This window comes from Oncorhynchus mykiss, chromosome 1 (assembly GCF_057628025.1).
Source record: "Oncorhynchus mykiss isolate SJ-2025 chromosome 1, ASM5762802v1, whole genome shotgun sequence".
Taxonomy (NCBI): domain Eukaryota; kingdom Metazoa; phylum Chordata; class Actinopteri; order Salmoniformes; family Salmonidae; genus Oncorhynchus; species Oncorhynchus mykiss.
The window spans coordinates 45,083,343-45,108,178 of record NC_143022.1 but is presented as its reverse complement, the minus strand read 5'-3'; the positions used below and the strand labels follow the sequence as shown (position 1 = coordinate 45,108,178).

The following is a 24,836-nucleotide window of genomic DNA, read 5'->3' as shown; positions in this document are numbered from 1 at the left end:
TCAGAGCCTTGGCTGTCTCCGACACGATGCGTGTCAGCTCCTCTTATCCCTGATGAGGGGTGGGCCAGAGAAAGAAAGATCTCGAGCTCCCAACTCCCGTCACTTTCCATCAACGCAGGTCCACCACTATAGCCAGTAGCTGTAGAGCTGGAGGACGGAACAGTAGAGACCTGTTCATTCAGCATCAGTGGAATTTCTACACATTATAGCGTTACTTGATATTAGCTTCTGCAGAATGAGGAAAAACACTGAAAACAAAGCCTTACTGTTAACCGTGTTCCCCATTTCAATAGACTGCACTGCGTCTACTCTTCGGAGGAAACTACTGTATCTGCTTCATTTCTAAATAGACAGAGCATTAGAAGGACGCATTTTACCTGAACAGTCTGCGTCTGGGTCTCCTCTCCCAGATGAGGCCCAGTGGAGTGTATCAATTCACAGGTGGGTGAGGGCAGGGGACACTGGCTACCTCCACTATGCCCACTCCATCACACAGTGACAGCAGCCATTTAGAACATCAGACATCTGTGGACCCCTAAGTATAAGACTCTGGAGGGTCTCACATGGCAAGAACATGTCACGTCTACATACAGGGAGCACAACTCACATGCACCTCGCACACCCTTACATATACTCACACACACCTGGCCTCTCCCATGAAGGGAGACACACTACCAACATTTTAGACATAGCAACGCCAGAGGTCTGCCTGCCTCTTCTCAGACAGAGAGTCTGCAGCACCTGAGCCAGGCTGGTTACACTGGGCATGCTCAGTCCACTGCCAGAAACATAACTGATAACAGCAGTTTGAGGAGAGTACATCTACAGACAATATATGAGGTGGTTCTATATCTAAATAAAATAAAATCTAAATAAAATAAAATACAATTTTATTGGTCACATACATATATTTAGAAGATGTTAATGCAGGTGTAGCGAAAGGCTTGTGTTCCTAGCTCCAATTGTGTAGTAATATCTAACAAATCACAACAATACACACAAATCTAAAAGTAAAAGAATGGAATGAAGAAATAATTTCAGCCTCATGAGGGAGAAGAGGCACTACCGAGCCTTCTTCACGTCTGTACTGGTGTGAGCGGACCATGTTAAGTCCTCAGTGATGTAGACACAGAAGAACCTGAAGCTCTTGACACTCTCCACTGCGGCCCCGTCGATGTGGATGGGGGTGTGCAACCGCCTCTGTTTCCTGTAGGCCACGATCAGTGCCTTGGTCTTGCTGACGTTGAGGGAGAGATTGTTGTCCTGGCAACACACTGCCAGGTATCTGACCTCCTCCACTCATCGCAGTTGGTGCTCAGGCTTACCATCAGCAAACTTGATAATGGAGTTGTGTGAGGCCACATAGTCGTGGGAGCACAGGGAGTACAGGAGGCATGCAAATTGAAGCAAACATGATGCAAGTGCTGCTCTGTTTTCTCCCCTGTTTGAGATGTTATGGCAGAATGTACTATTATGTGGGCACAACTGTCCACAGTCACAAACAGAGGAACTATGGGCCTTCACTCCCTTTATACAAAATCTAGACTGCACATCAAAAGGGAACTATTTTAATTTCAGTCATCATAAAATGTTTACCCAAAATCGCGGGGGAAAAACATTTAGTTCTCTTCTCTCTTTTCTAATTTTTAAAGCTCCCGAGTAGACAAAACTCTTTGTCACACAGTTGTCGAAACGCTTACTTTAATAGCCAACAAACAAAGCAATTTGCTTGATGGAAAAACATTGCATACGCCAAGTCCTCAGGAAATACTTTTTTACTGCACATTGCTAATGAAGAAACATTCTGAGCTCATATTGAAAAGCAATGCTAACGTTGGCCAAGCTAGGTGTACTAATTGTATCTTACTTCAGTATCTGTTATCGGAAATGAGCCTATGAACCAGTTCCACGTACAACAATAGCTAATAAAACAGTTTTTTTTCCACATAAAGATAAATCAGTTACACCACAAATGTGAGCGCTGCCAGCCATGTTATATTTAGTAGGCTCAATACAGGCTAGCATGCTATTCTTCCATAAATGCTACAACACTACATGATGAATATCCACGTTTTAAAGAGGGGCTTGAATAAACACACTCTGACAGTGTAGAAAATGATTCCCATCCCTATTGACTACATGTCTTGGCTGTAGTCTAGGATTGGAATAGAGTCTAATCCTGACCTGTTGAAAATAGTGCAGAATGTGATATCCCTAGTGTAAACATTAGGCCAGACTCCAATACACATGTACCAGTGTAACTGTAGCTAGCTAGAGCAAACGGGACAGTCCTAATGTTTGTGGCAGGATATATCATAGTTTGTTTGTTTGTCAAAAAGACGTTGACTCTTAGAAAAAAAAAAGTGGTACCTAGAACCTTTTAGGAATCTTCGGCTGTCCTCATAGGAGAACCCTTTCAATAATCCTTTTTTTGGTTCCAGGTATAACCTTTTTGGGTTATATGTAGAACCCTTTCTACAGAGGGTTCTATATGGAACCCAAAAGGGTTATACCTGGAACCAAAAATGGTTCTACATGGAACCAAAAAGGGTTATCCTATGGGGACAGCCAAAGAACCCTTATAGAACCCTTTTTTCCAAGAGTGTACTAGATGTACAAAATGTCTAAGTCTGTATGGTAATTAAAAACAGCTGTTTAATTGTAGTGACGGGTGACTGGCTGGAGGAACACTGTGTTTTTTTTTTATTTTTTATAAAGGGGGTAAGCAGCAACCAAGAGCATCCAAGAGCTCTACCAGGTTTCTCAATAAAACTCTCCCCAGAGAACTAGGAAGAAGAGGCTGCCAAGAGCTCAGAGACCCAGCCTCCAGCCTCTCTCTCTCTCTCTCTCTCTGTTAACCCAACATGTGCTCATTCACTTATTCCCATCCTCTCTTTCTTTTTTCAATGCACACACACACATACAATTGCCTCTCACACACGCACACCTCTTTGTTGCTTGACTATGTCAGGAAAGGGAAATACTGAACACCAGCATATTTGATGCTGATGATATTTCATGCTGACGAGATGAAATCTATCATTCCAACAAGCACATTATATATGAAGAAAATGGAACACAATACTAAGCATATGATGATGATTTACGTTTATCATCAGTCTTGCGCACAAACTGCTGCTTCAGCATATCTACAGTATCTAAAATCCACATGCCTGCAATGTGTCTAACAATCATTGAAACCAATGACATTTTAAATATTAAGGAACTTTCTTTTAGCATGCCTAAACACAAATCCAAATGGTGGCCGTTTCAGGTTGACAGCAGCGACACATTTGATGTGACCTCACTGAAAAGAGGGTAAAATAATATTCTGTCCTTTCGAAGAAAGGCATAGAAAAAAACTAATTATATTCATGTATTCTCAGTGCTAACAGTAGCTTGCATACAAAAATGGTCTGGGGAAAAAATCATGTCACTTCCCAGGAAATAGCACATGCTAAATTAGGAGTGATGGACCTCTCGGTCTTCAGTTCAATAACATGCGTTTTTCTCCCCTGCATCTGTGTGACAGGGCTTCATAACTGACCAATCAGCGGCAAGCCGTTCGAGGTGTAAATAGACATGGACAGCAGCCACTTAATGCTGGCAGAGACAAACGCACATTAGCATGTGAATAGCAGCTCCAACAAATTAGGCTCGAATAAAGCAGTGTTTTCGGAGGTGCCAAGACTCATACATGTGGAATGGAAGGGGTGCAACAACAACAACACTCCAATAAAACGTGGTGAAATATGTAGGGATTTTCACATGGCTGATTACTGTGTACAGTGTACACCAGTGGTTTGTGTTCTTGGAGGGTGGGCCAGCTAAAACTGGGCTACACAGAAAGAGCGAGCCATTCACATTAGTCATGCACATTCTCTCTTTAAAAGTCACTTCTCGTATTTCTTACAAAATATTTATTTATTTCTCTCTGTCTCTCTCTCCTCATCACCCACTAGTAATAGCAATGTGTTGGCAGTTTCGTTGGCTGGTTTTATAGACAGAAAACCCTGCACTATGAATCTGTCAAGAAGAAACCACAACTAGAAAAGTTGACCAGTGGCCAGCCACTGGCATAGACTAGAGTGGACAATGATTTAGCAAGACAGAAATGGCAACAAATGAAACCTGCTGACTGGTCAGTCCGGCTTTTCAGTGTATGCAGAGCTGATGGAGAGCGGGGACTGAATGTCAACGCTGAATGTGTAGAATCCGCACTATACAGTACATAGTGTGCCAATAGCACCTCTGCTGCAGGCATTTGAGTTTGGCTGGCAGGCAATGGCTGGAAAAGGTCCAGGTTCTAGTTTTGTCCAGGTTCCATTGACTCAGAGGAAATGACTGGAGACACACACACATGCACTCGCACACGCACACAATGCTGGCCTCGAGCAGCTGAGATTATTCCCATGTGGCATTCCATGTTGTAACAAATGGACGCCGGTTATAGCCTGGTCATCCTCTATTAGTGGCACAATAAATACACACTGAAATCAAGGGATATTTTTTTAGCAGTTAGTATAAATCTTATTTAAACCTTTGGCTTAGCTACTCAGCAAAAAAGTTATGCACAGAGATCACATTCCAAAATATCCATGCCATAGATACCACAGTAGACATGAAAGTAGGGCTGGGCAATATGGCCTAAAAATAATATCTAGATTTGAAAAAAAATGTATGGTCGATTTACAATATAGTGTATATCTAGATGAAATAAGCTTTGTTGTACATTTAAATGTTCTTTTTATTTTTTACATTTAACTAGACAAGTCAGTTAAGAACAGATTCTTATTTACAACGATGGCCTACACCAGCCAAACCCAGACAACGATGGGCCAATTGTGCACCGCCCAATGGGACTCCCAATCACAGCTGATTGTGATACAGCCTGGATTTGAACTAGGGTGTCTGTAGTGACACCTCTAGCACCGAGATGCAGTGCCTTAGACTGCTGTGCCACAAGCCCATGTGCTAGTGAGTATCTTGATATTTTATTTGAAAGTTGCTAGCTTACAAGGTAGAACAGTTGAACGGTTATGAACACACCCTTATGTCCGTCTCCAACTGTTTGAGCAGCATGTCAGCTTGTCCACTTTGTTCAGATGTTGAAATTGAGTGGCCTACCTTATTTCTCAGAATGAGAAAACGAGTTGCCAATTCTTTACACAATTGTGTTTTATGCTTATTGCACATTTATAGAACTCAGACTAGACAACTAGTAGAACAGTCTTTGGCTAAAATGCTGCTAGAGGTACCGCAATGTCGTGCGTGACAAACTGAGCATTCATTTTCCAGAATCAATGTTCATTGATCCTCCCGTTTTAGTGGTGTCTGCTCTGTGTGCAATTTTGAGGAGTTGAGACATAAAAAGGGTATCATTAAAAATATGAACTTCTCCTTTATTACAGTAAAATAATGCCTCAATGTATTTCAGTGTCAACACGACCGGTTCTGATGGACCAAACCTCAAATGCAAATAGCGAGTTGAAACCGCTTGTCAGAGAGGAAGAAGTGATCTCTCATCTTTGTTGTTGTGAGTGATGGGGGGAGGGGCTTGGTGTGTGTGTGAAAATGGGAAGGTGCACACGGCACAGAAGGAGCGAAAGAGATGAGACCAAAAAGACAACATGAGAACAAGTGGACATAAATACTCAGAAAAACATTTCTGTATTTTTTGACTGATTCTTGCAATACAAGCATTTGGAATATCGCGCAAAAACATACATCCTAATTAATCGAAATAATTTGATATATATCATCCTACATGGAAGGTGAATCCGGGTGAAAGCTATGATCTAGCCTGGCGGATACGAGTCACAAACGGTCGCGGCATAAGCCCAAAACTTTTAAAGAAAGAACCACTGTACATCGCACAGTTCGGGCTTGATCTGATTTATCTCTAGAGAAACTGGGCATTGCGCTCACAGGAAAAAAAACGAACAAAATGGAATTAAAATAATTGAACAGATGTCGGTCAATTGGTTGTTTAAAACTGAAACCGCACACAGAACACATAATGAAACAATGGGAGATTTACAGTGGATATAAAACGTTAATGTAATTGACTGAAAGCCACAATCAGATAAGGAACCCATTTCATGATCCTATAACGTTCTCGAAATGTCAACCTACTTCAGCTAAGAGTATACAGGAAGATGTAAAATACCATGTTAACATGTTATCTAGAGATGAGGTGAGAGAGAATGAGTGATTTACAGTGTCCATATTATGACAGCCTCAGCCTCAAAAGGAGTTGGTGTCAGTCTCATCTGTTTGAGGCAGAGGCTGTCCTAATATGGACACCGTAATAGTTAGATGTTAAACAGTGAAACACAGTGGCAGACTGAGCTTTAACACCTTAGTTAATGCCTTATTTCTCTCCAATCTCCAAGCCTCACTTCCTAAACGTTGTATCCCTCCACAACGGCCTGTTCTCACACTTCCTAAACGTTGTATCCCTCCACAACGGCCTGTTCTCACACTTCCTAAAAGTTGTATCCCTCCACAACGGCCTGTTCTCACACTTCCTAAAAGTTGTATCCCTCCACAACGGCCTGTTCTCACACTTCCTAAAAGTTGTATCTAGGGTTGCACGTTTTGGGGAATATTCAGAGGTGGAGACTTTCTGTGAGAATCCAGGGGGATATGGGAATTAACGGGAATATATGGGAATTAACAGAAATATATGCAAATGAATATTAATACCATTTAAATGTAGATGTTTTTTGAATTGGATATATTTACCATTTCATATGGAGACAGAAACATAAACCTTTTACCTTATCATAAGTACACATAATTGCAAATGATTAAATCCTTCCAATAGAAATTTTAAAAAACGATTTAGTTATGAATTGAACTTTAATTAAATGAGTTGACTCTTCACATGGGATGATTTCACTGAACAACAAAAGAAAGGGAATATTGAATGATCCCCAATGATCCACCTAATCTCCCAAAAACGTTTTCAACATACATCTGTAAAATTATAGTCTGGAAACTAAAGCTTTGGTTGTCTTCCTCTCAGGCTTCCATGTCTTCTCCCTGGACCTCCTCAATGTCCACCTCTTGAACATCAGACTCTGAGGCCTCATCTTCACTGTCACTTTCATTGTCAGGCTCAAAAAGCCTCACATTTGCCCAGATGGCCACCAATTTTTCAACCCTTGTATTGGTTAGCCTGTTGCGTGTTTTGGTGTGTGTGTTCCCAAACAAGGACCAGTTGCGCTCTGAGACGGCTGATGTTGGAGGGATTTGGAGGATGAAGGCAACAGGGGTAAGAGCCTCAGATCCACAAAGCCCCTTCCACCAGGTGGCTTATGAGGTATGTTGGCATGACTGGCGTATTGCATCTCCATTCCAAAGCCCTTGCTTGGAAGTGTACTTTGCCAGACTGCCAAGAACCTTGCCCTCATCCAGGCCAAGGTTGCGAGTCACAGTAGTGATGACACCATAGGCCTTGTTGATCTCTGCACCAGACAGGATGCTCTTGCCAGCATACGTGGGGTCCAACATGTACGCTGCGGTGTGTATGGGCTTCAGTCAGAAGTATTCACGCTTTTTGATGTATTTCAGAACTGCAGTTTCCTCTGCTTGGAGCAACAGTGAAGTGGGCAGGGCAGTATGGATTTCTTCTCTTACATCTGCAAGCAGAGTCTGAACATCAGACAGGATGGCATTGTCTCCCTCAATCCGTGCAATGGTTACTGCTATAGGTTTCAGGCTGCTTACCACTCTCTTCCAAAATCTTGGAGAGACTCCTTCCCCTCCAGGAGACTGTCAAACATGATGACAACACCAGCCCAATGGGTGTTGCTGGGCAGCATCAATGTGGTGCTCTTATTCTTCTCACTTTGCTTGGTGAGGTAGATTGCTGCTATAACGTGATGACCCTTCACATAGCTAACCATTTCCTTGGCTCTCTTGTAGAGTGTATCCATTGTTTTCAGTGCCATGATGTCCTTGAGGAGCAGATTCAACGCATGAGCAGCACAGCCAATGGGTGTGATGTGAGGGTAGGCCTCCTCCACTTTAGACCAAGCAGCCTTCATGTTCGCAGCATTGTCTGTCACCAGTGCAAATACCTTCTCTGGTCCAAGGTCATTGACGACTGCCTTCAGCTCATCTGCAATGAAGAGACCGGTGTGTCTGTCCCTTGTGTCTGTGCTCTTGTAGAATACTGGGTGGAGATGATGTAGTTAATTATTCCTTGCCCACGAACATTCGACCACCCATCAGAGATGATTGCAATACAGTCTGCTTTCTCTGTGATTTGCTTGACCTTCACTTGAACTCTGTTGAACTCTGCATCCAGCAAATGAGCAGATAAATAATTTCTGGTTGGAGGGGTGTATGCTGGGCGAAGAACATTCAGAAATCTCTTCCAATACACATTGCCTGTGGGCATCAGAGGTGAACCAATTGCATACACAGCTCGAGCAAGACATTCATCAGCATTTCTCTGACTACGTTCCTCCATTGAGTCAAAAACACTTCTGATTCCAGGAGGACCATGAGCTGTTGCTATCTTGGAGGACCATGAGCTGTTGCTATATAAAGATTATACTTTTTTTTAAATAAAAAAATCTATACAATTCGATGTACAGATAAATAGTTTGGCAGTTAGATTAAACCATTCCTTTGTAAGATTTTTTTAAAATTAAACATGTATGGAAACAGGTGAATTAACACTCCTTAGTTAGCAGTCTCAAGCAAGCTAAACCCCACATGGTAGCAAAAACTAGCTCGCAGAAATTGTTAACAAGTTAGAAATTATTTAAACACACTTCGCTGTAGACTTCTATTTACTAGTTAACAAAAAAATAATGTGTGTCATATACAATATATTCACCCCACCCAGTATTGTAATCAAAACTGACCAGAAAGCATGTGGTCCTTGGCTCAGACAATGTAGTAGTGTGGGCTCAATAGCATCTCATTAGTGTGCAAGATCTTGAGAATCAGCTATATGCCACAAGACCTAGAATTGCCTTATGTGTATAGCTAACTATTTTAATGAATTTAAACAAAGTTCCCAAAATTCCCGGGCTTAACTTCCCATGGAAAATTTCTGAAAAAAATCTTGAAATTTACCGGAAAGTTTCCGGCCCTTTGCAACCCTAGTTGTATCCCTCCACAACGGCCTGCTCTCACACTTAACGATGGGAAGTTCTTCATCACAAAGCTCAACGGCTCAACTGTCATCACCTGATATATCTCTGGGCCAGACTGTGAAGAAGTATATTTATTTCTGTTGTGTCCATTCCAGATCTTTACATATACATAGGCTGATAGGTTCGTAAGGCGGACATTGGCCTAATGACAGCGGCCTGTCCCATTCATACCAACAAAGTAGACATCTGAAATCAGGTTTCAACATTCATACAGATGACTTGGAGTCGTTATCACAGAAAAAGACATAATGTAACCGTCCATACTGTAAACGCATGAAACCTGCCAGCCTTAACGACACTCAAGTGATGGAAGTGATCTGTCAACTTTCCCTGCTTGTTTCCTCTGTGCTGGGGTTCAAAGATATGCAGTGAGTCTGTGATACTGCAATAGAAATGAACACCAAATAAGCCCAACTTATTTCTAAAGCATACTATCCTTTATTCCTTATTTCACCTGAAACAGCACAGGGAGAGAACACAGCCTCACAATGTTTGCTGTCCTATGTTGATCTAAATACAGACTTTCCCTTCCTTTTCCCCCCTCAGAGTAAATTATGTTAAGTGTTGAGTAGGTGCAGGTAGACCCCATAACTCCATCATGGCCAATTCAAAGATGGCACTGCAGACAAAACATCCGTTACAAGCCTCTGATGTATTCAACTGATTTGACAGTAAAATGGGATCTACTTGTCATATGCATAGAATATGGCGCACAGGTGTTTTCCCAGACCATTCATCAACACCATGGCATAGGATAAGATAATCCATAGGCTCTGGCCCATCCATGACAGCATTGTGCAAGTAGATTGGCCTGTATTGGCAGGGGAGGTGTGTTTGTGTGTTGGGTTTCTCATCAAATATTTAGAAGCTGTCAGATATGAAGTATCCTCTCCTGTAGCCCTCCTAGCACTGCGTTCTCCCGGCAATGCCACGCCTGACACACTATTAGCAGGCCTGTCTGCCTCAGTCAATGTATGGGCCATACTCCAGAGGACACCAAGGCTCAGTTAAGGCTTAAATCATGAGTGAGGCCCGTGTAGAGACGAAGACAGCAAGGGGCCTCGCTCACTTTTTCACACTATGATGAGCACTAAAACAGAAAGGATAGATTTTCTTACTTTCTCTCTCTTTCTCTATTTTTTTGTCTCTGTCATTCCCTCTCCCCCATCCCCACCAACTCTCCCCCTCCCAGAAATGTGCTTCGTACATCGTCTGTATGAGTCAGCATCCTGTGGTGCCATCGGCCCTTCTTGGATCCCTTTTGTCACATTTGTGCACATGTCTTGTTCAATTTGGCCTGATGTGCAGAGACTTGTGGAAGTCACATTGATTCGACAGCAGACGGTAAGCATTTGTGACAGGGCGCAGTAGAGGAAAAGGCTACTTGATGATGGCTTTGTGCTAAGAAAGAAACAAGGAAATTGTAAGATTAGGCTAGATTCTCATTCCTGTTTATCTTTGATTTGTGTAGGTATAAAGGCTTTACTTGGTGTATTTTTCTCTCCCTGTAATATTATTAGGGCTGTCAAATTTGTTATTTACAGTTAACGTTTGAGATTTGTAATGCCCTAAAAAGAAGTTCACACATTTCATCTCCATTTCTTCAACCAAAAGTTAACGTTTCCGCACTGACCCTTTTAAGCGCAGCACAAAACTGTGCTGTGTGCTCTCAGTCTCAGCAGCTATAGATAAAGGCTCCTAGTTAAAAAGGCTTCTGAAGTTTAATTATATACGCAACAATTATAATCTATATAATCACATGTCCTGTTGCTACAGGATTACTTTCCTGCTGTAGCAAACTGGCTTAAATTAATAGCTCAGACACACCGGTATGATTGTCAAATGTTTATTCTGAACAGTGTCAGCAGCCAATCTCTTTTGTGTTTACAACACTTGTTGTATTCGGCGCATGTGACAAATAAAGTTTGATTTGACCTTGAAGTCGTCAGCCACTTGGCCTAGTTAAAATACTCCACACCAGAAGGTGGCAGTAACGTTGTTTTGCAATGCATTTCCATGTGTGTTGCTTATGGTCTATATTCCAATGTTGTATTTTGTAGAATGCCCTTGTTGACACTAGCCAGATGACCACAGGTAGATAACTACTACTAGCAAGATGACGAAGAAACAATTTAATTCACTCTCCATGATCCCATATTGCCAGTGCCAGCCCTTAGCAAAATGTTTAGCTAGCTAGTTAACATTCGCGTATTCGCTAGATATCACAACATAGCTAGCTACACTGCACTAACTCGGCAGCTAACGCAGGCAGCCGTTTCATGGAAACGAATTCATTGTGATTTAATTATAATGTCAATACTAGCGACAGTGGTTAGCTAGCATGGAGGAAGTATTTAATGTGGTGTGCAATGCGTCTGTGCACTTAGCTAGCTACCATCCCAAAGCCTACATTGCATATGAAGTGTGACTGGCTCATGACATTTAATGTACAGAGAAAATGCCCTCTTTTTTTCCTTTTTGTTGTCACCCCTATTGGCTCCCCCAAGTGTTGGTTCGTGCTCTCTGATTGGCTCAAAGTCAAGTTGTTGGCCACTGATAAGCATTACGAATTTACAAGTTGAAACGGCATGTCCATCACTACCAGGTCGGCATGCAGTAAGCAGGTAGAACGACCTGCCACTGTGATAAGTATCTGTCGGCAGTGAGATTCTCTGTGCGTTTCATGCTTCAGATCTGACATCTGTAGCAGCTCCTGTAGAGCGGTCTGTGGTGCTTAAACATCCACCATGCATGCAGCTTTGAGCAACAATAAAGCTAGCCGTCTAGTTATGCACAGTTTTGCACAGAAGTCGCTAGCAAATGCTAACGTTAGCTAGCTAGCTAACCAAACGAGAATGTTTACAATGCCATGGATGAATGCCTCTTGTTTAAAATAATTTCCCACAATGATTTTAAAATCGGAACAGGACATCCATTCAATTTAGTTACTGTTTTTGTTGTAGTTCACAGGTTAAAAGATTTAAGCAAATGATCCCAATTCTAGTAGTAGCAGCTTGGGATCTAGTTGAAGAACATGGATAAGTAGCCTAGGCTAAATCTAATAGCTGTATGATATTTTACATGATCTCCGACCTGTCTGATCTGTTATTTATGTAGTGTTTACTCCTATTCCCAAAATATATTATACCTACAACCCAATGTGATGTTCTTTTAAATGGAAACATCTTTAACTATGCTAAAATTTAAACAATATATATTTGTTTCAATTAATCAAATTAATCTCACAGAAAACCATGTGATTAACTCAATAAAATGATTTAATCGTTTGACAAGCCCTAAGTGTTACACAAACACACGCTAAAAACACGTGATGAAGATTCATTCCAATGATAACGCCTTGCATGTAAACGTACCACCTAATCATCATTATGTCACATTAAAGTATCATTCATCTCAATAACATGCACTACATTATAGTGACAGACGATGAATGAACAAATCCTGAAACTGTGATCGTTTTGATTGTTTACTTATTACTAAAGCGAGATCTAATTGGTGTTTGGTAACAAATGGTGTCACAGGGGGAATTAACGATGGATAATGATAATGACACTGTTCAAGGATAATGTAGGATTTGTACACAAGACGACACACAGCAAGGCACCATGGGAATTCAAATTCAACTGACAAAAGTCCTTATCAGCTTCCCATGACCCCATTTCCATAATAATACGATTCCCTAACTCACGTCACTGCTCTGACAGTCACTTACGGATGTGTATCTTTGTGATTTCTATCCAAATACACAAACAGTATATAAACAGAAGAAATAGCCTACTTTCCCTTTGCTTTTCTTCCCCACGTGTATATTTTCTTGTATTCAAAGGACAAAACAACAGCTCTTTCCGGATCACACAGCTGCACATACATGGCAAAATGTTTCGCAAATTACATCCTAATGAAAAGCAAACATAACACAGGCATACTTCCACACAACAACACCCATGTGAATAGATGGGCTTTCCACTTTGCAGTTTGCCGGGGTTTTGCCAAAGGGAGAGAGCGAGAGGAGGAAATCAGATACATGGGAAAAAACAAACTGTTTACCTTGTAGAAGAGCATGATGACCTGACGCAACTTGAGCCGGTGGAACACACAGACGTCATAGAGTGCCGACACGGCCAATACAGTCACCCCCTGCTCTTTCCACAGCATGCTGCAGGCAGCACAACCCAGGCTGCCCAGGAGCCAGGCCCCCAGCCTGCAGGGCCCCGCAGGGCCCCCTCGCAGGGCGCAGTGACGCACGTAGCACAGCAGCGACAGCAGGAAGAAGAGGGCGGCACCCACGTCGGCACGGCCTACCACGCCCGCCACTGCCTCTGTGTGGATGGGATGCGAGGCGAACAATAACCCAGCCAGGAGGCTCCACATGCCCTCTCCTAGCAGCAAGCGGGCCAGCCAGGTGAAGAGGGCCGTGACGGCCCCATGGAGGCCCACGTTGACCAGGTGGTAGCCCCAGGGCTCCAGGCCACCCAGGGCATGGTTGAGGCGGAAGGAGAGGGTACACAGGGGCCGGTAGGACTTGTGGCTGCCGCTGTGGGTGAGCAGGGTGCCCCAGAAGTCATCGTAGAAGATGTTGATCCACGGAGTCTCTGGTAGCAGATCCTGGTTGGTTTTGATCGCACGGCTGTGGGCAGAGGGAAAACAGAGGGGTTAGAAGATGAAGGTGCAATGATCCTCATGCTTATGGATTACCTGATCAAGGGCAATGCCACCACAGCCCTTGGGACTGGCGTGTCAGTCAATTCAATCAATATGACACAGTATGTCTTCACTGTACCATCACATTCAGTAGAATTGCAAAGACTGAAAGAAATGCCTGGATTTCAGCAGTGGTCATTTATTATGCCCCAAAGATAGGAGCCTTAGACAGAAATCAAATCACCTTGAAACCTGCTCATGCTTGACAGGGACACAACTCATCACAGAGAAGGCTGATGTACATGTAAAGATGTGTGATCCCCCCTCGGAGTGTGATACATTGCTGTATATAAGTACTGTAGCTTGAAACTTGCGTAAACCTTCTTTGAGAGTGGTATTGTGGCCTTCACCGACGTCAAGTCTCAGAATAAGCAAAGAGAGAGGAGTGCTCACCAAGGCTCTTACTGTGTGGACTCAGGGACTGCAGAGGCGCATGTACCACACCCTTGACCGAAAAAGAATAAAGCAACAAAGAGAGAGAGAGAGGGGGGATGCCACGTTGGCATAAAGGAGCATGGGGAGCCAGGGACCAAAGACGTGTCAATCACAGCTAGCCCTGTGTTTACCAACCGTTGAGTGCTGGGTATCTCACACACAGACACGCCACACTGTGTCAAGAGAGAGAGGCAAGGGAGGAAGGATGAACAAATATGTTTGTGGAAGGGATTACAAAGCAGGAGGGACTAGAGAGAGCAAACTAGAGAGCAGTGTTAAGGCCATGCATAATAAGTGTTGAGGGGCCATGGACACTCATGGAGAGACCATGCTGTGCATGTACAGTAGCTACCCCACCACGGGGCAACCCTGGCCTGTGTACTGTACTGTCCCCCCTCCCCATGGCTGGTGTCCGGGGTTGCGCCTGAGTGTTTGACCCTGACGGCCATACATCAGGCCTAAGCTGTGTGAGGTGTGAGGGTTGGAAGATGTGCAATTAGCCCCCTACCGGAGCACACAATGTCCGCGTCTTTGTTACCTAGCTGTGAGGTGGCTCTGGCACTGACACAAGACCTTGAACCCAGTGTGTCTGGGAAGTAGGCGGGAGACAGGGGGAGGCAGGGGGAGGCAGGTGGAGCAGGCGGGGAGATGATGGCTATGTAATGAGTCTCCTTGGAGAGGAGGAGGTGCATGATAACACAGAATGCCACCGCATAATTAAAAAGCCTGATGGATGGGACGTGTGATAACATACTGAGAACGACAGGTTGTAATGAGTCCCCACGGCAGGCACAATTAGCACACGCAATTAGACGTGGAGCGAGGAGAGGGAGAAAACAGGCACACACTGCACAACACACAATAACAGACTGAGATAAACAAGGAATTCAAAGAAATGCGCCAAGGCGGCAGATGAATCAAGGTGAATAATTTATCTATGGATAATTTTTTTGGGGAAACCTCTGCATTTGTGTAGCTCTTAAACCTAGAACTTTTACCCGGCATTGTCCTACATAGCCGCAAATAGCAACCCACTTGCCCTGCTTCTCAATATGGCTATGCCAGAAAGCAGATGAGGTTGTTGAAAAGGGGAAAGGTATGGAGATTGCAACCCACAACAAATAGCTAAATAAACTACCTCTGACAGGGCGAGGTCAAATAGCCCTCCTTATGATAGATCTGGGGGGAAATTAATACAACCAACCTGGCCTATATGGAAGCTGAGAGGCAAAGATGATCAGCCGGAGATATTTCTATGAAATGAAAATGCCTGACATGTCAGTGAGCAGATCATTGCGTTTCAGACCTTTTTTCAAAAAATCATTTCATATACAGTACATGACATGGGATTGATAGAGCTTGCCTGGTGCAATCGAACCAATAGAATAGTCACAAAAGTGCCAACCCCACCCATTTGGCTCTACAGACAGGCTAAAGCAAATGCTGAAAGTATGTGATAGATTTCTAATAGTATTTGAACCCAGGCCGGATGGGTTTCTCTGGACCTCCAGGTAGCTCACCGCTGACAGAGTAAGATCTCTCTTTGGTTCACGGCTCTGATATACACGTTTATTTTCTCTAGCCCATTTGTCAAGTGAGATCTTCACTCCAGCACAAGGCTCCAGCACATCAGAGGCATTATGGTTCAACTACATATTTAATCCATTTGGAAGACAAGTGTGCCTTTTTTCCATTGTACATTGAAGTGGTGGCAGAAAGGACAGATACATTATATATTGTTTGAAACCTCACCAGCTCTGGCACCAAAATAAAATACCAAAACCCAATGCCAATCCTTCAAACCCACAGTCTCTACGAAGCAGCCATGGATGCCTGAATCACAATGCATACATTGCATTCAGAAAGTATTCAGGCCCCTTCACTTTTTCCACATTTTGTCACGTGACAGCCTTATTCTAAAATTGATTAAATTCAATGTTTTTCCTCATCAATCTAAACACAATACCCCATAATGACTAAGCAAAACCAGGTCTTAAGAAATGTGTGTAAATGTATTAAAAATGTAAAATAAACAGAAATACATTATTTACATAAGTATTCAGACCCTTTGCTATGAGACTCGAAATTGAGCTCAGGAGCATCCTGTTTCCATTGATTATCCTTGATGTTTCTACAACTTGATTGGAGTCCACCTGTGGTAAATTCAATTGATTGGACATGATTTGGAAAGACACACACCTGTCTATATAAGGTCCCACAGTTGACAGTGCATGTCAGAGCAAAAACCAAGCCATGAGGTCAAAAGGAATTGTCCATAGAGCTCAGAGACAGGATTGTGTCGAGACACAGATCTGGGGAAGGGTCCCAAGAACACAGTGGCCTCCATTCTTAAATGGAAGAAGTTTGGAATGACCAAGACTCTTCCTAGGGCTGGCCACCCGGCCAAACTGAGCAATCGGGGGAGAAGGGTCTTGGTTAGGGAGATGAACAAGATCCCAATGGCTTCTCTGACAGAGCTCCAGATTTTCTCTGTGGAGATAGGAGAACCTTCCAGAAGGACAACCATCTCTGCGGTACTCCACCAATCAGGCCTCTATGGTAGAGAGGCCAGATGGAAGCCACTCCTCAGTAAAAGGCACAAGACAACCGCTTGGAGTTTGGCACCTAAAGGAGTCTCAGACCATGAGAAACAAGATTCTCTGGTCTGATGAAACCAAGATTAAACTCTTTGGCCTGAATGGCAAGCATCACATCTGGAGGAAACCAGGCACCGCTCATCACCTGGCAAATTACTATCCCTACGGTGAAGCATGGTGGTGGCAGCTGTGGGGATGTTTTTTAGCGACAGGGACTGGGAGACTAGTCAGGATCGAGGGCAAGGTGAACGGAGCAAAGTGCAGGGAGATCCTTGATGAAAACCTGCTCCAGAGTGCTCAGGACCTCAGACTGGGGTGAAGGTTCCCCTTCCAACAGGACAACAGCACAAAGCTGGAGTGACTTCGGGACAAGTCCTTGAATGTCCTTGAGTGGGACAGCCAGAGCCCGGACTTCAACCCAAACTAACATTTCTGGAGAGGCCTGAAAATAGCTGTGCAGCGACGTGTGCGGATTGATGAGGGATTTTTTTCTTCTCCATTTTAGAATAAGGCTGTAAAGTAACAAAATATGGAAAAAGTTAAGGGGTCTGAATACTTTCGAATGCACTGTATGTTCAGTTCTCCGATTGTCTGCTTCTTGAATGTCACGTCAGAGAGGCAGGCGAGCACCTACACCACTGCAGTTGACAGGCACTCTCAGGGGGAGAGGATGAAAGACTGTGGAAAGAGAGCGAGGGGAATAAGAGAAGGGGTCGTATAACCCACATCATCTTAGCCACCGCTGTTCCAAGTGGAGGAATTACGACATTTGTATGATGACGAGTCTAATCATAGCCATTTTCTCAATGCAATCCAAGGCCATTCATTAATTAGTCCTGTTTAGCATGGTTGCGTGGGTCCTGATCACCGCAGCACATCCAGCCCCATTCAGCTCTGGCTGAAGGGCCTGCCGGTCCTGCCTGGCAGAGTGGAAGATTGGGTTTATGTGGCTGGGCCCGTCTTTCTGGGAAGCTGGCAGCAGCAGGACCTCTCTGTGCACTGCAAATCTTTTCCAGCCGTGAGTGCATTCCTTTGCCACCCGCACGCTTTCTGCGCCTGCCTGGCGACTCCCAGAGGACCGGCGGGATCATGTGACCGCTAACAAGCGAAACCCGAAAAAGCACCACCTCCCACTTCCTCACACCCCACCCAGGCTTCCACCCTTTCCCACCCAAGTTATGTCTGCTCCCCAATTTCTAGGATGAGTATTGTGTGACTCAATCGGTCAGGTATTTTTTTCCTCATCACTCTGGCTTGCCAAAGTTTTTGCACCGATTCTGGTGCACTTTTTATGTACTAAGTATTTCAATGTTCACTTTTAACAGGAGGGTTCATCCAAAGCTCAAGAAAAGATAGGCCTACAGAGCAGGCTAGTCAGAAAAACATATAAACGATGCAAGGTCCTAGAGGAAACATTATCAACTTTATGTAGGCCTAGTATGTAGATAACTTAATACACCAGGCAAGATGGTACTCATAGTGATTGTTGTGGTGGATCTAGACAAAACTCAAATGCAGCAGTGTTGACAGCAGCTCATGACTTCAAATGTTGAGGCCAGAGTAGTGCATGACTTCATCAAAACAAAGGCGTGTGATTCACCCAGAAAGGAAAACAAACTCAGTAAAGTGTCTGGTGCTTATATCAAAGCCGTGATTAAGAGCCAATCCATGCTTGATCCGAAAATAAGGTCGGAGGCGCCGTATTGATGGTGTGACGCAATTGCGGAGCCTCCGGAGGCAAGCAGAGGTCAAATTGAATTTCATAGGGCTTTGCCGTGCGCCTCTCAAATTTTTTAAAAATGCGGAGGGCTCTGTATAGCTCTGCATTGATTGGTTGACGGTACCGTAGGTGAGGGCAGGAAGTCCTGTAAAAACACTAACTCACTTCCTTGACAACTTCCTTCACAAAAGCTCTGCGCTGCTCGGCAAAGTGCAAGAAGAATGAATGCCCTGACTTCTGCAGAGGCCGTATCACCGTAAATGTTGCAAGGTTAATGCAGACTTCGGATTGACCATGCAGCGCCTTTTACTGCCCTCACAAGGTCCAAATCTTCTCAATGAAGAGGATCACTTTCCCTTTAAAAAGGCTCAACATTAAAAAGAGATAGCAACGGAAAACATGGATAACCTTTTTGCAAAGAAGTCTCAAAGTTATGGAGTTTGATCAGTGCTAGTTTGAAAACGCAATGGTTAAAAGCTCAATTGAAATGATACATGTACTTTCATTTTAATAGCAGTGCGTATGATTCATGCCACAATGAAATTGCAATGTATGGACCCCAAAAAATATTTTCAACGTACCGATTCCATGGCACATGGTTTATGAACTGATACACAAACATTTAATTTCAATTTAAATGATTATACAAAATTCTTGCATCCAATAGAATGTTAAATATATGGGGGATACAAACTTCCCAGCTTTTGCTGTGTCATTAGATAATTTGTCATTAGATCATTTATTTTGGTGCTGTCCATATGTAGCTTGTTTTAGTCACAGGTCCAGGAATGGCTGAAGAATTGCAACATTTACATGTAGCTAACTCTGCAGATAGCACTACTAGGTGATTTAAAAAGTCATCGTCAATCAATCTATAATATAATAACACTTTCAGCAAAAATGTTTTTCTTTAATTTACAATCTGTAAAAACTATCAGAATAGAAAGGTTCAGAACCTATTGTGAAACATCACAGTTGAAAAATATAGAATTCCAATATGGATGGTGGGTGTTAAGCGATAGATGGGAGGGGTTGAATCGAGGGAATAAAAACAACAAGATAACTATTGTAAAATTCACTCTGTAATATGTATACAGTATGAATAAGCTGAAAGTAGAAGCCTAAGTGTTGTTGTTCATTAGTTTACTCCAATTAGGGGAGGGGTGGCAGGGTTAGTGGAAAATAATAAAGGAAAAGATATTTAAAAAATATATGTATATATATATATATATATATATATATATATACACACAGTGCATTCAGAAAGTATTCAGACCCCTTGACTTTTTCCTAATTTTGTTGCATTACAGCCTTATTCTACAATTGATTTAATTGTTTTTTTTCCTCATCAATCTTCACACAATAGGTCCTCTATAAGTCCTCTTAAGCTCTGTCAGGTCGAATGGAGAGCATTGCTGCACAGCTATTTTCAGGTCTTTCCAGAGATGTTCGATCGGATTCAAGTCCAGGCTCTGGCTGGATCACTCAAGGACATTCAGAGACTTGACCCGAAGCCACTCCTGCATTGTCTTGGCTGAGTACTTAGGGTTGTTGTCCTGTTGGAAGGAGAACCTTCGCCCCAGTCTGAAGTTCTGAGCGCTCTGGAGCATGCTTTCATCGTGGCTCTCTCTCTGTACTTTGCTCTGTTAATATTTCCCTTGATCCTGATAAGTCTCCCAGTCCCTGTCGCTAAAAAACATCCCCAAAGCATGATGCTGCCACCACCATGCTTCACTGTAGGGATGGTGCCAGGTTTCCTCCAGACGTGACGCTTGGCATTCAGGCCAAAGAACTACAATCTTGGTTTCATCAGACCAGAGAAGCTTGTTTCTCATGGTCTGAGAGTCCTTTAGGTGCCTTTTGGCAAATTTCAAGCAGCTGTGTGCCTTTTACTGAGGAGTGGCTTCCCTCTGGCGACTCTACCATTAAGGCCTGATTGGTGGAGTGCTGTAGAGATGGTTGTCCTTCTGCAAGGTTTTCCCATTTCCACATAGGAACTCTGGAGCTCTGTCAGAGTGACCATCGGGTTCCTGGTCACCTCCCTGACCAAGGTCCTTCTCCCCTGAATGCTCATATAATTCCTTTGACCTCATTGCTTGGTTTTAGCTCTGCCAACTGTTGGACCACACATAGACAAGTCTGTGCCTTTCCAAATCATGTCCAATCAATTGAATTTACAACAGGTGGACAACAATCAAGTTGTAGAAGCATCTCAATAATTATCAATGGAAACAGGATGCACCTGAGCTCAATTACGATTCTCATAGCAAAGGGTCTGTATACTTATGTAAATAAGGTATTTCTGTTTTATCAAAATGTAGATATAGTAACAGTCAAACGTTTGGACACACCTACTCATTACAGGGTTTTTATTTATTTTTACTATTTTCTACATTGTAGAATAATAGTGAAGACATCAAAACTATGACATAACACATATGGAATCACGTAGTAACCAAAAAAGTGTTAAACCAATCAAAATATATATGATTCTTCAAAGTAGCCACAATTTGCCTTGATGACAGCTTTGCACACTCATGGCATTCTCTGAACATGTTTCTTGGAAGCCATTTCAGTTAATTTGTGGAATTTCTTTCCTTCTTGATGCATTTGAGCCAATCAGTTGTGTTGTGACAAGGTAGACGTGGTATACAGAAGATAGTCCTATTTGGTAAAAGGCCAAGTGCATTTACGGCAAGAACAGCTCAAATAAGGAAGGCAGTTCGCCACTGATTCATTCCAAACCACTCATTGTTGAATTTGTGATTTCCAACTTCTTATGTAATGTTTATGTCCAATGGCCAATAAGCACCGTTATGTTTTCTCTGTCATTTATCTTCATATGACAAGGATTTTACCTTTTTTTTTTTACCTTCTATCTTGGCCAGGTAGGCCAGTTGAGAACAAGTTCTCATTTACAACTGCGACCTGGCCAAGATAGAGCAAAGCAGTGTGACACAAATAACACAGAGTTACACATGGGATAAACAAAAGTACAGTCAATAACACAATAGAAAAGTCTATATACAGTGTGTACAAATGTAGTAAGATTAGGGAGGTAAGGCAGTAAATAGGCTATAGTGGCAAAATAATTTAAATTGAACAATTAAACACTGGTGTGATAGATGTGCAGAAGATGAATGTGCAAGTAGAGATACTGGGATGCAAAGGAGAGAGAACTGGAAGGAAAGGCAGCCAAAGTAGGTGTTGGCTTTGGGGATGACCAGTGAAATATACCTGCTCGAGCGCGTGCTTCGGGTGGGTGCTGCTATGGTGACCAGTGAGCTGAGATAAGGCGGGCTTTACCTAGCAAAGATGACCTGGAGCCAGTGTGTGTGTCGACGAATACGAAGCGAGGGCCAGTCAACGAGAGCATAGAGGTCGCAGTGTAGCGTCAGTTTTACGAGGGTATGTTTGTCAGCATGAGAGAAGGATGCTTTGTTGCGAAATAGGAAGCTGATTCTAGATTTCATTTTAGATTGGGGATGCTTAATGTGAGTCTGGAAGGAGAGTTTACAGTCTAACCAGACACCTAGGTATTTGTAGTTATCATTATCTAAATCAGAACCGTCTAGAGTAGTGATGCTAGATGGGCAGGCGGGTATGGGCAGCGATCAGTTGAAAGCATGCATTTAGTTTTACTTGCATTTAAGAGCAGTTGGAAGCCACGGAAGGAGTGTTGTATGGCATTGAAGCTCGTCTGGAGGTTAGTTAACACAGTGTCCAAAGAAGGGCCAGAAGTATACAGAATGATGTCGTCTGCGTAGAGGTGGATCAGAGAATCACCAGCAGCACGAGCGACATCATTGATGTATACAGAGAAAAGAGTCGGCCCGAGAATTGAACCCCGTGACACCCCCATAGAGACTGCCAGAGGTCCGGATAACAGGCCCTCCGATTTGACACACTGACCTCTATCTGAGAAGTAGTTGTTGAACCAGGCAAGGCAGTCATTTGAGAAACCAAGACTGTTGAGTCTGCCGATAAGAATGTGGTGATTGAGAGTCGAAAGCCTTGGCCAGGTCGACGAATACGTCTGCACAGTATAGTCTTTTATCGATGGCGGTTATGATATCGTTTAGGACCTTGAGCATGGCTGAGGTGCACCCATGACCAGCTCGGAAGGTACGGTGGGATTCAAAATGGTCGGTGATCTGTTTGTTAACTTGGCTTTAGAAGATGTTAGAAAGGCAGGGTAGAACAGATATAGGTCTGTAACCGTTTGGGTCTAGAGTGTCTCCCCCTTTGAAGAGGGGGATGACCGTTGCAGCTTTCCAATCTTTAAGGATCTCAGATGATATGAAAGAGAGGTTGAACAGGCCAGTAATAGGGGTTGCAACAATTGCGGTGGATCATTTTAGAAAGAGAGGGTCCAGATTGTCTAGCCCAGCTGATTAAAAGGGATCCAGATTTTTCAGCTCTTTCAGAACATCAGCTATCTGGATTTGGGTGAAGGAGAATTGGGAGAGAAATGGAGAAGTTACTGTGGGGGGTGCAGAGCTGTTGACCAGGTTAGGGATAGCCAAGTGGAAAGCATGGCCAGCCGTAGAAAAATTATTATTGAAATTCTCGATTATCGTAGATTTATCGGTGGTGACAGTGTTTCCTAGCCTCAGTGCAGTGGGAGGCTGGGAGGAGGTGCTCTTATTCTCCATGGACTTTCATGATGATGACCACTTGTCTAGCTTGCTAGCTAGGATTTTGAAAGGACAATGTTGACATCATACTTTCAAAACATCAGTCCAATCAAAGCTACTGTAGATATAATGTGATTTCACGTAATTTTAACTATGGCCAATGACCTTGAGCCTTCTTGGATGGGCACTTCTAATGTAAATCTATGGCAGCACCCAAGGGGCTTGAACTTTCTAGCTCTCCCTGTAGATTTTGCGGTGACGTAGTGTCCCCATGAGTGACAGAACACTGCGCCAATCACGGCACAACTAGAGAACATTACCAACCCCTACGCTCTGTATTTTCCGCTGGCTGCCCCACCACCACAGAAATCACTGAGCTAGTCTGAAACACCTGCATTTTGGAGATTAACGGTACCATTAACTATTTGGAATGGGATGATGAATCAGATGAATCAGAGAGCAGAAGCCAGATACGAGTATAGATACCTTCCAAAGACAGCAGAAGAAACTGGCAGAATAATGACTATGCTAATTCTGTCAGTGTGGTTCCTTCCTTCCGCCAATAAAATACAGCTGAGATGGAGAGTTTCACATAAAAACAGCTGTACTCACACATCCTCTTTGACAGGAATATGTACGATTTAAAGAACGTAAAGTTGACAAGCAAACATTTTGAAAAACGTTTAAACAGCCTACTTACTTTTATCATACAGCATGCTATCAGAGAGCATTTTAGAGAGGGAGAGCAATGACTGTAAAAAGTGGTCTTCTCAGAACAATACACAATAGTTTCCACTTTATGCCAGCATGTAAAACAAGGGGAAACTGCACTGGCAGTTGGGAAAAGTGATGTCGTCTCTGCCAAGTATGTGTCATCACCCTGCTTTAATATCTGAAAGGAGCACAGCCGTATTTTGCGAATGCCCTCTGAGGCCTTTGTGTTCTCCTCTCAGGCTTTCCACCATCTCCTTTGTGTAATGTTTCTTTCCATGGGCATGCTAACAGGTCAACAATAGAACAGTATAAAACCTTAATGCCTCTCATGGTGCCATTTTGAATGATTTCTCAAGGTTGGCAATCTGACTCTTTCATTTTGTGCTCAAGTGCTTATGAGGACTGCTTCTGTTTGTAAAATCCTGACAATACATGCTGTATCTGTGAAGGAAGTGTAACATAAAAACTTGTATCTTTCTTATACAAGAACACCACAGATCATGAGTACTACTGTAAAAGTCATCTTTATGATTGACTTTTACTCTCACTCATGGAAGAAAGGGTGTCTTATCAATTGTAGTACTATATTCTTTTGAATTTCAACATACTCAAAACCCCCCAAAATATAATTTGAATACATTAATTATTAATATAGGTAAGAGATTGTAATAAAAAGCTCAGTCAGTCACAGAAATAATTTGCCTAAAGAGAGAAAAAAACATAGTCCTTTGTGTCATCGTTACAAATCAGGTATTAGAGAAACACACTATTAATGGGACATGTCTGGATAAGAATGTGCCAAACGTACCAAAACATGATCAAGCCTCAGTGCTAT

The 24,836-nt window shown here is 43.0% G+C and overlaps 1 protein-coding gene across 2 annotated transcripts in view; it reads right to left on the bottom strand.

The window, feature by feature from the left end:
- Window positions 1–24,836, bottom strand: part of LOC110523285 (protein O-mannosyl-transferase TMTC2) — a 174,819-nt gene that overhangs the window by 82,884 nt on the left and 67,099 nt on the right. For both annotated transcript variants that reach the window (XM_021601864.3, XM_090231738.1), the window contains exon 2: window positions 13,245–13,824. In XM_021601864.3, coding sequence (XP_021457539.1) covers window positions 13,245–13,824 — 580 coding nt within the window. The remainder of the gene's footprint in view (window positions 1–13,244; window positions 13,825–24,836) is intronic.